Source organism: Rhopalosiphum padi, chromosome 2, assembly GCF_020882245.1.
Source record: "Rhopalosiphum padi isolate XX-2018 chromosome 2, ASM2088224v1, whole genome shotgun sequence".
NCBI lineage: Eukaryota > Metazoa > Arthropoda > Insecta > Hemiptera > Aphididae > Rhopalosiphum > Rhopalosiphum padi.
The window spans coordinates 40,689,116-40,705,679 of NC_083598.1; the positions used below are offsets into that span (position 1 = coordinate 40,689,116).

The 16,564-nt window shown below is 28.4% G+C and overlaps 1 protein-coding gene across 2 annotated transcripts in view; it reads left to right on the forward strand.

Moving 5' to 3' along the window:
• The window catches only part of LOC132923174 (protein outspread-like), an 86,211-nt gene that overhangs the window by 39,907 nt on the left and 29,740 nt on the right, over window positions 1-16,564 (forward strand). For both annotated transcript variants that reach the window (XM_060987023.1, XM_060987024.1), the window contains exons 4-5: window positions 6,112-6,309; window positions 11,346-11,451. In XM_060987023.1, coding sequence (XP_060843006.1) covers window positions 6,112-6,309; window positions 11,346-11,451 — 304 coding nt within the window. The remainder of the gene's footprint in view (window positions 1-6,111; window positions 6,310-11,345; window positions 11,452-16,564) is intronic.

The following is a 16,564-nucleotide window of genomic DNA, read 5'->3' on the forward strand; positions in this document are numbered from 1 at the left end:
TTTCGTATACAATGATAGATACCTGTCATTGCATTCAAATTTAACACATCCATTGTAGTGACCTACTCTCCATCTCTACTATATAGCAGATCAATACCCACTTGCCCACCTTTTTTTAATTTAAATTTAAAAAATACAATTAATTTAATTTGAATTTTTAATTTGGCAAACGACCCATGAATTTTTTTTAATACAAAAATTAATATTAGATATAACCAGTGTCTATGTTTAGTAGGCTTAAATTTATATTTTGTTATTAACATAAAGGTATTAAGATGGTTATAATATTTGCTCACAAGAAAGAGTCAATATAAAATATCATAAAACATATTAAATAGAATTAATTTAAAGACAACATATTGTTCTATCATATTATTTATATTAATTGAATTAAGAATTTGACGTTTTTTAATTTCTTAGAATTTATTGTATTGTAATGTTCAAGTATTTATTATTTTATAGTTCGACAATTATTATCTTAAATCAATATTATTATGATTGAATATAATAATAATGTATGGCTTGTCATTGTTTTTTCTTTAAATTGATTTTATTTTATGTATGATATCTTTGTGAGTAATTTATTATCATTAAATCTTTATGACCTATGATTAAAAAGTGTATAATATATTAATATATTATTATATTGGAGCTTATTTATTAATGTAGATATATACTAACAATAATATAATAATTGTCCATACAAATTAATTATCAGATATTTTATAAGTACGAGTAGTTGTAGATATTTTCTTGTCAGTATTTCGTAAAATGAAAAAATAAAACATTCACAAGAATGTATGTACCTATATGCTATTATTCATTTTGCGAAATAATTTTACATTCATTGGCAGTAGTTAATACTATTTATGTACTTAATACTTATCTTGTTTCTTAGTTAAAATATAGGTATTGAATAAATACTGTAATTTTTAGTTATTGATAATTTACAGTAAAACGATGAAATTTAATTTGAATAAATCAAATCTAAATTTTAATTGGACGATCAGGTTAATGATATTTGATTAATAAAATGTCCTAAAAAACCTCTGTGTGCCTAAATTAAAATTAAAAAATACACCAAGAGTATGATGCGTAATGATTAATATCACGCATAATTAGTTACGCGTTATTTAATTTTCATTTTGTTATTCGTATTCAATAAAATTCCCTCACAAAACGTGCTCATATATTATTATGTTTGCTTCTCTATAAAAACACGCCTCCTTGCCCGTGCGGCCAGCTATATAATAATAATAATACAAGTATAATATAACCATCGTCTAATCTTCAACGCGTTGTTGTTATTATCACTATTTTATTATTATCGTGATTATGTATTGATGATGATCAAGGCTAATATTAAATCTGCATGTACACACGACGATGATGACGAGCGACTGAACACGGAAACCCAACAGGGTCCGTTCACCTCTTATAGGCTACCGTGGAAAATGGTGCTAGTATTTTTTTTACTCGTTTTCACCTCACCTCTTCTATAGTATAATATATCGAAACACTTTTATGAAAATATCATATTTTATATATCATTACATTATACTTGTATACGTTAAAAATATTTTGCCGTCCACCGATTCGGTGCACGTAATTATATTCTCCTTGAAAACACGTATGTGCAGTTTTCCGATATCTTACGAAATACACAATACTATCAATACCATAATAATAATATATTAATATTATACTAGTTCGGACCTCTGCTAGTATGATAAAAACTGCGTACTTAAATAATCATATTTGTGTTAACTTATAATAATATATTCGACAAAAGATTACAAAAGGAACGAAAAATCGGATATTTGAACGGATATATTTCATTGTATATCTGTGCCCCCGCACACACACTGGTCAATTATAATACACCAGTAGTGAGGCACGGCGCGGCCTAATTATTATTACCATTAATGTAACTGTAGGTAATGTACATATATAAATAAAGTATATTATAAATTGTTAAATAATAAAAAAAATTACAAATAATAACTGAACTAGTGTGTACCATTGACTATAATTTTGTATCCAATTTCAATCATTTTTAGATAAAATGTATTCCCCCACGGAAGTCTGTTAAGATTAAATTCCCAGCGATTTCCACTACTCATCAAAAATATAACTATTGGATTTCTGTAAGATATCGTTTAGTTTTACGACGTATACATAACTGACTAGCAGCACTGTAGTACACTGTTGCTGCTAACTCGCGTTGATGTATTATGCTTTTATCGATGTCTTATAATTCCCAATCTTAGTGAATTTTCGAATTCCCATAGCGTTTTTCATAATAATATTGTCCATATTGAAATGTTAATGTAATTAGCCTGTAATAATAAATATAATAAAATCGTATAAAAACCACACAAAGTTTAAAATAATTTAATTTGTAACATTTTTTAACCCCCTCCCCCACTTATCCTTAAAAATCTGAATACCTTTACTGTATTAGTATATTGTATTCTATATTTATTTATTCTATGAACATAGTGGAACCTCGATAAGTCAAACCTCCATACTTCGAAAACCTTGATAAATCGAAATACATGCCATTCCCTTGTGAAAATATTCAATTACTCGAAAGAAAAACTATGAATAATTTGAACATTCTGAGTTCCGAACATAGATGGATAATGACTGATAATTTATAATCATTTGTTTAATCAGATTGTGCGTTCTGATGATTTAACCTAATCGCGTTTATTTTATGTTAATTATTGTATTTTTCATTTGGTTTATTTTCAGTACCTTCGATATTGTCAGATGCGATCGATTGGTTAAACGTGTATGGTGGTATCAAATATAAAAATTATTAATAATTTAATATTTAATCACATTTTTTATCATAATTTTTTAGTGATAATTTTAAAACAATAACAATAATAAAACACATTGTAATTATATGTTTATACTATAACTATATAATAATTAAAAACTATAATATACGTATATACATTTTAAAAACTCTTCAAGTCAAAGTTTTTTCCTAAAATCTTGATAACTCAAAAACCTTAATAAGTCGGAAACCTCTATAAGTCGAAAAAATTGTATTTCCCTTGAATTTAAACGTATCGAGGTTCCACTGTATTTTGGTTATTGTTATCAATCAATATTTTTAAAACCACTTTTTTATGTATAAACAAGGTCGTCGTATAGTATACTGTTTTGAAATTTAGTATAATACACGTATATGCACATTTATTATTATGTATAATGTAGTAAGTATAGTAAATACGCAACTATAAATAGCTATATTTAAAGTATTTTGTTAAAATTTTATTTTTTTAAATTGCGTTTATATGTAGGTGCATAATACACATAATATTTTATTTTTATTTTTATTTTATCTTCAAGAGAATAATGATCTCACTGAACATGTTCATATATATATAGATATGTATTTATATTATATACATTATTTATACCGTTTAATATAATATGTTTAGATGACATTTCCGATATCATTCGTGTATAGTCGTATCTATATATTCTTTGGGCGTATAATAAAGAATCATGATTATAATTGTCTTTTTATATAGTAAGTTATTTTATTGTAAATGTGAAAAAAATAATAATCATCGCCGTGTGTGCCTTACGAGGGAAAAATTGCATGTCCAATCTGCAATGACGGCGTTGGTGGTTGTCCTATTGTTGCGGCGTAGACGCCTTCGTTGCGATTTCGCCGCTAGATCTAATATTCTATAATAATAATATGTAGGTAATATTAAAATATATAAATATAATATAGTATATTATCATGAAGATCGACTGCCGACGCCAATTGTTTTATTATTGTGTATACATGTGGATATTGCACGATCTGCAATATTCAACTTTTTTTTTAAAAGTATATATATTATTATTTATAGACGTTTTACCAACCGATTTCTGAGCGCACAAGAAATTGAAATATCCTCGTATATATAGCACAGGTTTGTTTGATGATTATTTTTTAAACGTGTTTACTGAGCTTTTACCTTTCGAATTTATCAAATCATCTATGAGATATAAATATATAATATACCTTTAATCTATTGTAAATATATACTGCAACTGACGTGCTACTGCTACCGTGGGGGAGTGTATCAACTACCCATGTACGTTTAGTATCGCTTGGTATACTATATTATATATTATGCACATATTTATATAATTAGTAGTTAATTAATTTTTGTTTTTTAAATAAACTCACAACGATAGTATTGATTTTTTTAAACATATTTAGCTGTTACGCTATTCAGCCGTTGCAGTCGTCATCAAGTTTCTATAGGTATTGTATTATTCGGTAATTTTTCTAGGCGTAGGAGGGGGTGATCGTACACGTGCCCACGACTATCTCTTTTATAAATATACATATCATATATTTGAATATAAATTTAAGTTAAACATGTTGCTAAAAGGTACATACATATTGTATTTCCTACTTAGTGACACTGTAAACATGCATAATTATCTCTATTATTTATAGGTTTAAGTAAACGTATTAATTCGATCCAATATAGCAGCTAGTATTTAGAAAATATTTACAAAACGTGGATTTCAATTTATTATTATTAACATGTTTCATAAAAAAATAATCATTTTATTATGCACCGTTTTGGACGCATTAGTTAACTTATATTTTGCACGCGTGTGTGTATTTTATACACATTAATAATAATTTTGTGTAAATGCGTGCTATATATATATTTACGCGTGTATGTGTTTGTATATAAATTTTTATTAAAAACTTAGGTATTTCTAAACGTAGTTTCTCGTTTCTCGGGAAAAAAATTAACAATAAAACGTATTGACAAATACGAATAAACATGATGGGTACCTATATATTAAATATTAATAAGTACAGTGTACACACACACACACACACACACACATATATATGTGTGTGTGTATATACAAATTTCTTTCTTTTTTAACGGTTTTTATTACACTTGACGTTTATGTTTATGACTAAACGATTTATAGTTTATACCTTTTTTTTTTTACAACGCTCGGTGTTAAGACAGAATAAAAATTTCATCGTACCTTATAACTTTATGATAATTTTAGTTCCAAATATACTTCTTACTCCTTTAGTATAGCTGCAGGTCCATTAAACATGGTTAGAATAAAATACCACTGTGCGTATTATATGTCTTTAAGTGATATTATTTATACCAATAAAAAAAAGATTTTTAATTAAATACCAAGTTTCAATAGATCACCCGTTTTTTGTACTATCGTTTTTCAAATTTCAATACTAAAATAAATATAAAATACCTACCTATTTATTTAGATTCCTCGAAACACTCAATGTATAGCAAAGGTATGCGATACCTATATCATTATATTGTTTGACATTTTTATTTTAATGTATTTGCCGCATGGATGTAAGTAAAAATAATAATATACTATAGCTAGGTATACATTACACATCTCTAAAATTTTAAAAATAAATCTCAAGCAGATAATGACTAATGACTATAAATATTTTGTGTACCTACCTAAAAATATAATATATTAATATTTTGTTGGTCACTTCACCTCATTTACGGAAATTGAATGATGATTCCATTCAATCGTAAACATTAAATTATTTTCTAGACATAATAAGGTAATAAATAGTGTTATTTCAATATTTAATTAAATGTATGGAATTATTACGTGTGTGATTTTATATCTATCAAATTTTAAAATATTGTTTTTAAATTTACCTATACGTTTGCTTCTATCGTCGTAAACCCTTAACAGTTTTGTTTGAAGTCATTATATGTATAGCTATGTTCTTGATAATATTCTGATATATATAGGTATCTACATGCTATTCAAATTTAAGACGCACAAACCTATTGTGACTAGATAAATTGATTCTTCATCATCGTCTATGTCAAAATATAGCTATACAACCTTGTTTCAAAGACTTGCAGCGTTCATCGATAATCCATCATGTTATGTGTATTTTATGTCCTCGAATGTCCCACGTAGGCGTTTGTTAGAATAGAATGGCTTCCGGACAGTGCAGTACCTCAGTTTCTTACCCGTGTAATAACAATATATACAGGCATCAATGATGAATATTCACAGAGTGTCTTATTTATATGTATACATTTTTCCTTTTAGCCGGACACCGTACCGCAAGCTCGATTGGACATGTTCACAGCCGTCGCCGTGGAAGAAGCTGACGAAGCGACTGGAAATCCACACAGTTTAGCCGTTACATCCTCCGATCGGAGTATTCACTTCGTTAGAGGAGCTTGCAGAGAAGAAGCCAAGGGTTGGAAGGACGTACTTACCTCATATATGCGTCATACTACTCAGGTATGAATAACTAATTCTACTGTATATAATATATATAATATAAACAAAAAACAAATCGTATAGTTATTGTTTTTAAATTATTTTGTGTTGATTGCTTATTATTTACACAGATGTAATCGAAATGTAATTCTATCAAATCTTATTTTAATAATATCATCCAATTATAATAAATAACTGTATTATCTTGAATCAAATTATTATTATTATTATTATTATTATTAAATATTTAAATTAACAAATCATCTTAACCTAGGTACTCATACGAATCCCTTAATTAAAAATTTGACATCCGCTTTAGTACCAATTATTCCCCATGGTCGCTTAGAGTGCAAGTTGATCTGATACAAGATTTATTAATAATATAAAAAAAATAGTATATTAGAACGTATTAATGGGTGGCTCTTTTTTTCAAAAAAGTTTATCATCATGTTATATTCATTACTTTTAGCCAGATTGTACATTACACGTAAAAATAAATTCAACAAATCAAGAATATTATTGCTAAGAATATACGAATAATAGAAGCATAATGTTCTGATTTATCTTATTATTCTTATTTCATGATTAAGTTCATCATTTAATTTAAGTTGTATTATGTTACAATTTTAAGTATACTATTAAATACATCAACACCCATATATTATATTATATTATATTATTGTTACAGATATCATATTAGTACTCAATAAATTATATATATATATTTATCTTGTATTTGATTCTCTTGGCCTCTGGTATTAAATACCTATATAAAAGAGGTAATTGCAAATTGAACGTAAGGATGTTTACATTTTATTGGATGTGAATTATAAAAATAAATAATAGATGTTAGGTATATACTGCATTTTTAGGTATGCAAATGATTTAATTTCATTATTAAAAACGTAAGCAAATAATAAAAAATTAAAAAATAATTATTTATTGTAATTGATTCGAGTATGATATACCTAGGTATTTATATTTTTATAATTTATTACATAAATCGATAGATCAGACTTCCGTATTATTGTAAACTTTGTTGAAGAAACTGCTCTTCATTGTTGAAAATACTTTACTAAAATTGACTACCATATGAGTTTTAAATATTTTTGTATTATTCTTATTATTATTTAGAATGATTAAATCGTGCCTTCGAGGTTACGTTGAAAATAAAATTACTTTCATTGGCCCGTGTCTGTCATTATGTCATTTTTACTAACGTAACTATTATATCGTCCGAAAAAGTACTTGTCTGTTATTTTATTGGGAGTGCCGATCGTGATAGGTTTTTTCTGTATTTTTGGAGGGCCTATAATATATATATAATTATTAACTTTGTTTTGTTTCGTATGAAAAAAATACACACGGGTACTGGTACCCAGATAAACCGGTTCCAAGACCTCCAATCCAACCAGAGCCGATATCCCGATCTATATTATTACTGTTATTGCGAGCCTATCCTCCCGATGATCGTGATGTATATTATATAGCTGCTATATTATATAGTATCGGTCTGTTATGTTCACATATGTCAGCCGCGTGTCAGCAAAATCCTACGATTCATCAGCCTCCCTCTCCACCCATTCGTTTCGGTCCGCTTAGATATGTACACTGCAGACTGTGTGATCTAGTTCATCGTTAGAAATACTACACGACATATAATACACAACGCGTCTATTGTGTATACGACATTACATGTTATGGAAACCCGAAACAGCTTGTGTGCTGTCAAACTGAACGAAGATCTCAGTAAAGGAAAGAGGAAAATTTTTAATAGTAAACTTTTCAACTAACCCATCAGATTCGCTCGTATTTTTCTATCCTCACAACTATACAAAAATATGTACATACTTAGATCGATTTAAAAATAAACTTCTGACTCGTCGGGTCACGAAGAGTTGCGCTATTATCATGTATAGTACATGTGTGTATATAATGCTTGTAATATGTATACCAATATAAGTGAAAATTAAGTGGAATTTAATCCTATTTTTTTTTTTCATAAAGCTTTCATTTACAAAAGTACAACAAATTCGCACAACCACACTTCCCAATAATTATTCTAAATGTTTTAAATAATTTTTTGTGCCTAAAGAATTATTTGAGGGAGTTAGGTCCATGTCCCGAGTCCTTACTAATAGCCGTCTATATATTATATAATAAACTTAAATACTACTTACATGTATATCATTGTATATATTATATCGTAATATTATCATTTGATTCCTAAACGAATTTAAACAAGGTTAACGCACTCGGTCGCTGAGACTATAATATATAGAAATATATATAAATCCAGGCTGGTATACCCATCATATTATTATAATACTTCAAACCACTTACGAATATGAGCTAATGAAGATTAGACTGTTTATATAATAATATAAGATTGTGTGTGTATATTTGTATTATATAGTTTATCGATGCTCATTGTCTTGGAACACTGGCACGTGGGTTATAAACCAGATCATTTTCCTTTTTTTGACTCTCTGTAGATTGTTTTATATATTAATTAAGACCACGTATATAGACAGACGTTTTAACGAGCCGTGACCAATGATCAATTCGATCGTATCGGTTCTAACTAAACGTCATTTAAATACCGGCATCGACGAGCTGTGCAGTGTGCACGCATATACAGTCCAACTTTCGAACGCCAAAAAACTTTGTCATGACGCTGAGGCTAACATTTATTGGTGAGACGAGTAACATTTATTTTTCTTTATCAAAGGAATGCTGATAATATGTGTATAATATAAATATATACATTAGTATAATTTTATATTATATTTATATACAATAAACGCTGAATCGGCGAATGACGATATAACGTCTATGCCGCGAGAGGGAATAACTGCCACGGGTGATATTTACTCGCAAACTCGATCACGATTGGCCAATTACGGTTTAGGAATTTGCCTTAGGCTTCCCGTATAATAATAATAAGCGCGTTTTAGAAGGTGCACGGCAGTGGCCATCCTGACAGCGAGAAAAGGAAAAAAATGACTAATGTTCTCCGCCACGCCGTAGTGTGCATGTATATAATATGTATAATATAAATATATAATACCTTCAAGGTCGTCCCAGTATATACAGAGTGATTCATCAAGCATCATCAACCCCGCGTAATCCATTAAACAATCATTTATTCAAATTCAGAATTTTTTTTACTAATCTATAGACTTTATTTTCAAATAGATTTTATACAGAATTTACAGTGTCCCATGTAGCGGTACTAACTTCTTTTTTTCTAATTACAACCCCCCTTTTCACAATAAGTAATGCAGTGTAAATTATTAAGCAGCTGGTTTTTTTGAACTTGTCAATGTATCTAAATCGAAACACAAATAAGGTTAATGCTATGTATCAAGAATAATAGTCAACAATAAAGGAATTGGGAACTATAACGATTTTAAAATTTTCTGAATTACTTGACTAAATATAATTTAATGTATTTTATGCTTTATATATAATAAATAATTAATCATAATTCATATTTTGATCTAAAAATTCGAGTTTTAATTATTCCATTATTTAAAGAAGCCTTGCTGCCAGATGGATCACTCTGTATAATGTTGCAGTGGCTCAATCACAATTCACATGTTAATTGTATAATCGAATGTCTGCTGACGCGCAATTGCGGTATACCTTATACCTGTGTGAGTGTGTGTCGTGTGTGATTTATTATCAACGTCACAGACGGCAGGGTTGGTACAGAATTATTTTCTGTTTTGATTTACATAAATTTTGTACACAGCTAGCAGCAGCAGTGCAGTCTCTCATGAACTACCGCAATCGTTTATGCTCGTTTAATGGCGCACACCCTTTTTTTTTTTATTTGTAACAACGACGTTTACATATTGTTATATATATCCCATTGGTTTCGCGATATGGTCATATGGAAGATATATACTTAAATAATACAAATATATATCTTGACTTAGACTATCGAATAGTTCTGCAGTGTTTGAGTGCTAGTGTAGGCGGGCCATAAGGGTTTTGCCACGCGTTATCCCGCGCCCACGTGATTTACATTATATTATTATTGTATTGTCGTACTCATACACACCCCTCAAAATTGACGTTTTGTGATAGACTTTTTGTTCTTTTTATCCTAACGATGTAGAGTTAAAAGTGTTTCAGATTACGATCTCAATAATATAAGAGTGTACCTATATAATACGCTGTTATATAATATAATATATATACTAGATTTAGTATATGTTCGCAGTGGCTATCCCCATTCAAATCCGTATGACATTAGTCACTCGATAGTCGATACTATTGTACTTTGTGTAATGAGCACACATATAAGGTATAAAATCGACATTTCTATGTTTGTTATAGACTTATGGTTTCCTTTGAACGACGATATAGAGATAATCGAGTTTAAAACAATATTTGTGTTGATAGATTTTATGTAAATTCGATCGAGAGTCAATAGGTACAATAACCGTCAGCGTCTTCTGGTGTGTATTTTACTTCTGGTCTTTTTAATAAAATCATTATAATTTATAGGTCAATAAAATAGATTACACAAAACAATAATATATAACTAATTCATCACTATTACTAATTCATATTGATATTATTATTATTATTATAATTATTTAATTATTTAAATTTAAAAACTTCTTCGTGTATAAATTATATTTTATATGTAATAACTAATAACAATGTTGATAATATTATGTTAGAATTGCTTACTATTCGAAATGTTTGTAGAATACTTTTGTATACAATTAAAGTGTTATCTATACATTTTAATACGAAACAGTTAGGGGTAGGTATATTTTATCTATATCTAATATTTACGATTAAATTATTTAGATAGACACTATAATTTAATAATATTAATATATTAAATACAAGTACATATATATTATAATTTATGTATAATACGTAATCTGATCGAATGATGTTTTTGTGCCTACACATGAGACATGACACATCGTGTACCTTATTAAAGAATTGTTATCATAAATATTTATTTATTACTTAATATATTATATTATATTCGTTACACGCGTTTATACATTTTTATTTCGTTGTTTTAGATAACTCCAACGACCAACGGTGGTGTACCAAAGCACAAGCGGAACTCGACATTCCCAGGTCCGAACACTACATCCGGTGCTCTGAATGGACCAGTAGTAGTCAGAGGTAAATTATTGAATATTAACAATGACTGTATTGTGTACGCAACAAGGTACGTGCGTGTTTATTATGCAAAAGGAAAATAATGAAAAAAATAAAATAATTAAAATAAAAAATAAAATACAATTTTACTTCCGGCGGATGATGCTTGCAAGTGTTCGCGCTCGGACAATCGAGCTACTGCTGCTGCAGTAGTGCTCGCGCGTGTTATCCTTGGATCTGATATATAATACGCGCGTGTGCAGGCAATTGTGTAACGGGTTCGCGTCGAACGCTGGTTAAACTGGTTGCTATATATAATAATATATAGGTACGCGATCGTAGAGACCTATGTATAATATAATGTAAATACGTAATTAAACCAATTCGAACATTCTTTTCGGTTTGCGTCAATATAATATTCCGAACGTCAAAAAGTCGTCGGGTGATACGTATATTATTATGTTGTAGGTACCTAAAATATTACCTATATTATAATATGCACACGTCCGAAACAACTGTCTGTACGCTCAACAAATGTCCTTATATATTATTATAATAATATAAATTAACGCGTTGTTGAGCTTCGAATTTTTACCATAATATTACGGTCGTCTTGGTATTAAAATTAACTGTATAGTTTCATATGTATACACTATACATACATATTACATACGCATATATATATATTATATTATACGCATTTGTACAAATAGGTTTAATATGTATAATATTCCACCTCGATTCTTTTATCGAGTGCGTAGTACCTAATTACTGATTTAATTTTTCTCTGGTATTATGTGACGATATTTCCAATTTATTTGCATATGCCGCGTATTATGTGTGAAAAATATTTTTTAGAATATCGCGCGTTGCGTTTTGTTGTAATACGATTTTTTTGGAATCTCATCACATTATTATACAACGCAGTTTCTTGCACTTACATACATACACCATCTATAATCTATACATCGTCGAAAACCGCAAAAACGGGATACCATGACTGTTTAGACGTGTTTTCAGGTAACCACACACGGCTTCGGTAAATATATACGCACAGATAATATTCTTATTACAATATATTATATAGTGTGTGAAAAATGAAAATCACTGCTCGTGAGTATACATTTTTACAAATTCTTGCGTGCAGCCTTATACGATAAAAACTAAAAGTACATATTTTAGTATGTGTACACACTAGTCAAGATGTTTGAAGTCGATCGTTTAGCAATCTAAACATAAAAGCTATTTACACACAAAAATATCTGATGTATCTCTTAAAAGACAGAATAGTTATATACGTTTATTTGATTATGTTAATAATGTTAATATTCTTTTCGTTTTAATATTGGTTTTGTTAATATGTTCCTGTTGTACTAGGTTTTCGTTTTACAATTGCTGAACTGCATAGTATTATATATATATATTAACGAAATTTCTGCCGAATTCACCATTACCTATGGCGTAATTTAGTTAGGTGAGGGGGTTATTTGTACATTCGACCTAGTCATCTATTATCTATACTATAGGCTGTTACATAGTATGTTAAACTCGGTCTAAAGCCTGAAATTTTGAAAAAGTATTACGTACAACTAATATAATTAAACTCGTAAAGTTGTTATGGTATAGTTACATAGTATTTATCGAGATTATCGTCTGGATCATTATTGTATAAGTTTAGCTGAGGGCATATAGGAAGTTTTAAAAGTATACATACTACAATATTTGAATACTTATTACACATAAATATCATAATCGGTGATCGGCGCCGATCGTATTACTTATATTACTACTAAAAATTAAATATACATAATATATTATATATTCAACAATTTAGAACAATTACTCATAGTCTATATAAGATGTAGCGGATATGGATGACTATATGATATGTTTTTAAGTCGGTAAATAATTTTCCATATAATATGGTCTAATAAAAATTGAAATAACGGGACTTTTCTCATTCACAGGTCGGATATACCGAGGATAGTATATTATGCAGAATGTTAATCAATATAACCTATAGCAGTCTGTTCCGTTTCCATTAATCTCGCGCGTTCTTATATTATTATACGTTTAAGTACCGTTTTGTACGACGATAATAATAGGAGACACTATTGCAGTCCACGTGCCTGTAATAGTTTGTTATGCAGCGTATATATTATGGTAGGTACCCTGACTCTGTTGTCACTGTTTTTCGCTATTTTTGTTAGAGTCCGATCGCTGGCGTATCGCATTATCTTAAATTCTATGGGCCGCAGCGCACATGACGAGCGTGTTGAAAAGCAGATAGCCCCTCGGCCGTGTTCAATATTCAAAACGACGCGTTTTACCTATATAATATGTATAGTATATACAATATATATATATATAATACGCGTCGTAAGACTATCATGTATCGTATACGGCTGGCGGTCATCGTCCTCTTTTGTGATGGTTTCACGATCTGATTAATAATAATAATGATGAAAAAAATAGTACATCTATTACAGACAAGAGACACATTTAATAAAAAAAAATATATTAACCCAAATTCTCTTTTAATATATCATATCGTTATCTGATTATGCGTACGAATATTAATTGGTGTCGAAAAAATAGCATCAGTTGTATAGCTGAAGATTGTGGCGGCTTTCTTTAGTTTAATTAGAAGTTCAATAACTAGCTACGTTTCGATAAATCTCGCCCTCAGTAATGGAATTTCAGGTTTAGTAAAAAAAAAAGAAAAAAAACCAGTTTTGTCATTTTACACGAGAACAGTCGGGTTCGGTCACAATTACCCGCGAAATTTTGCATATGTAGGTATGTAATATGATAAATATAAATGTTTTAACGTCGATGGCGGTATAAAGGTTAAATCTGTAGTAAAGCCAGTTTGCTATTTTTTTCTTTATCCTCGGTGTACTACTTCGCGTTGGAGTGTGTATTAAAAAATAAAACCATGTTTGATTAGTTATCGACCGTAGAGAGTAATTGCTAATACTAAATATATATAATATTCTCGTATAGGTGCCTACCTATATATTATAATAGTAACGTAGTTGCTTCAATAACTCTCAATTTGGTCATTACTTATTATATTATGTATTATTATTATAATTTCTTAATAATATACATATAACATATATAATATATATTATATATAGTGCAACCACAGAGTACAGTTTAATTATGTTATTCAAATGTAGTATAATATTTTAAACGTGATTTAGAAACATGATGATGTATACATTTTATAAAAAAAAATTCGTTGAAAATGAATTATTTTATGGAACCAATTATTCATATTATTATTACAAAATATGCACTTTCAAATAAGACGCCATTTATATTTTTGTTTTGTGTTTAAATTTAATTAAATGCTTATGTGGAGCGTGTGTGTGTTTTTTTTTATTTAGAATATGCTAAAAATAGTAGCTTTAAACGGGTTTACGTGGTGTATAATGAAATATAGTTTTATGTTAATTTTTTCCACCGACAAATGACAAACGATTACTCTTTCGTCTACTTCCCAAAATTCACCTTTTTATTAGATTTTCAAAAAATTCTTAATTTTCATTATTTTAGGACCAATACAAAAGGCTCAAAACACACATGATGCTTAAAAATTATAGTAATATTCTTCATGTTTATATTAAAATTTAAAACGTAAATCGTGATTCGTGACGTGTTTGAATAATATTATTATTACTGGTATAGAGAAACAAATTTATTTAAAATACATTGATACCGATCTATATTTGCATATAATAAACGCGTATTCGTTCCTATGCCTTAGTATATTATTTTATTAAATAGGTCTAATCTATATACTAATCTTTTATTGCGTAACAATGTAATATGCAGGACGCAGATTATTATTATTTCTTGGCTTCTTGGTCGAAACCAATCTATCGGGTTAATGACTGGATGTCAATTAATTTAAATTAAAATTCCGTCTAATAATTCAAAATTAATTCGTATATTTAGTATGTGTATGATATTGTAATCAGAACGGGATTCAAAAAGTGTTCTAATGAGTAATGACTTCCTGTGATATATTATTATTATTCGTTTATAATATTATACGCGTACGCGTAGGTATTACATTACAAATGTGGTGCACGTTTTTTACGTATAGATTTTCGTCAACAAATGAAAAAAACATTACCAAAAATGTGAATAAACAATGTTCCTTGTATTGTGTACGACGTGTAACGATTAATAAAGCGTGTGTATACCGTTGGACTAACTTCCGGTCAAAAAATCTGGAAATTGAAAAGCTGAACCATGCAATATAATATAATACGTAATAGATTCGTATATAAACAATTCGATACGTTTTAATTACGATTTAACTAGCTTGAAATATTAAACGAAGTTTAATAGATTTTTAGTTATTTCACAACATAATATAGTTGCTTAATATTAGGTAGGTATACTGCATTACTATAATACAATGTTGATGTCGTTTAAAAAAAAAAGTTGAATTAAATAATATATTTTATAATTTATGACTATTATATTTTTTTGTCTTCATAATTTTCATTTGACTTTTAAAAAATCGTGTTACTTGAATGACAAAAATGTTAGTACTCCCATTATTATGTATTTTATCCGTTTATAGTTATAGAAATGATAGGTATAGGCAAAATAAATCTGTAACTTGCTATACAATTTTTATTAAAGTATTTTATTTCAAATCTGATTTGTCTTAATTTAGCTTAAACATTAAAATGTATAGTAGTTAGATTAACCAGAACGTTTGAGTAATTCAAATTTATAAATTTTTAAATAGCTAATTCAATTTGTCGCTGTTAAATAAATTATTTACTTATATCCGCATTGTAAAATCTACAAATTTTACGGTAATTATGATTAGTTGCTGTTTTTAAACAATATATATAGTATATTATACTATATTATACGTATAGGTATTTTATTATTTCAAAAGATGACTTTGTGCAATAAAAAATTCCCGAGAGGTTACCTAAAAAATAATTAGAACACATAGTAAATAATATGCTACAGACAAAAATAAATTGTATTTGTATCTTCATTTAAAAATGTCTTTTTCTACCTAATTAATTATTTGATTTAAAGAGTACAAAGAGGTATAGTTTACTTCATTTTATTTATTTATTTATTTTTTTTTGTATAA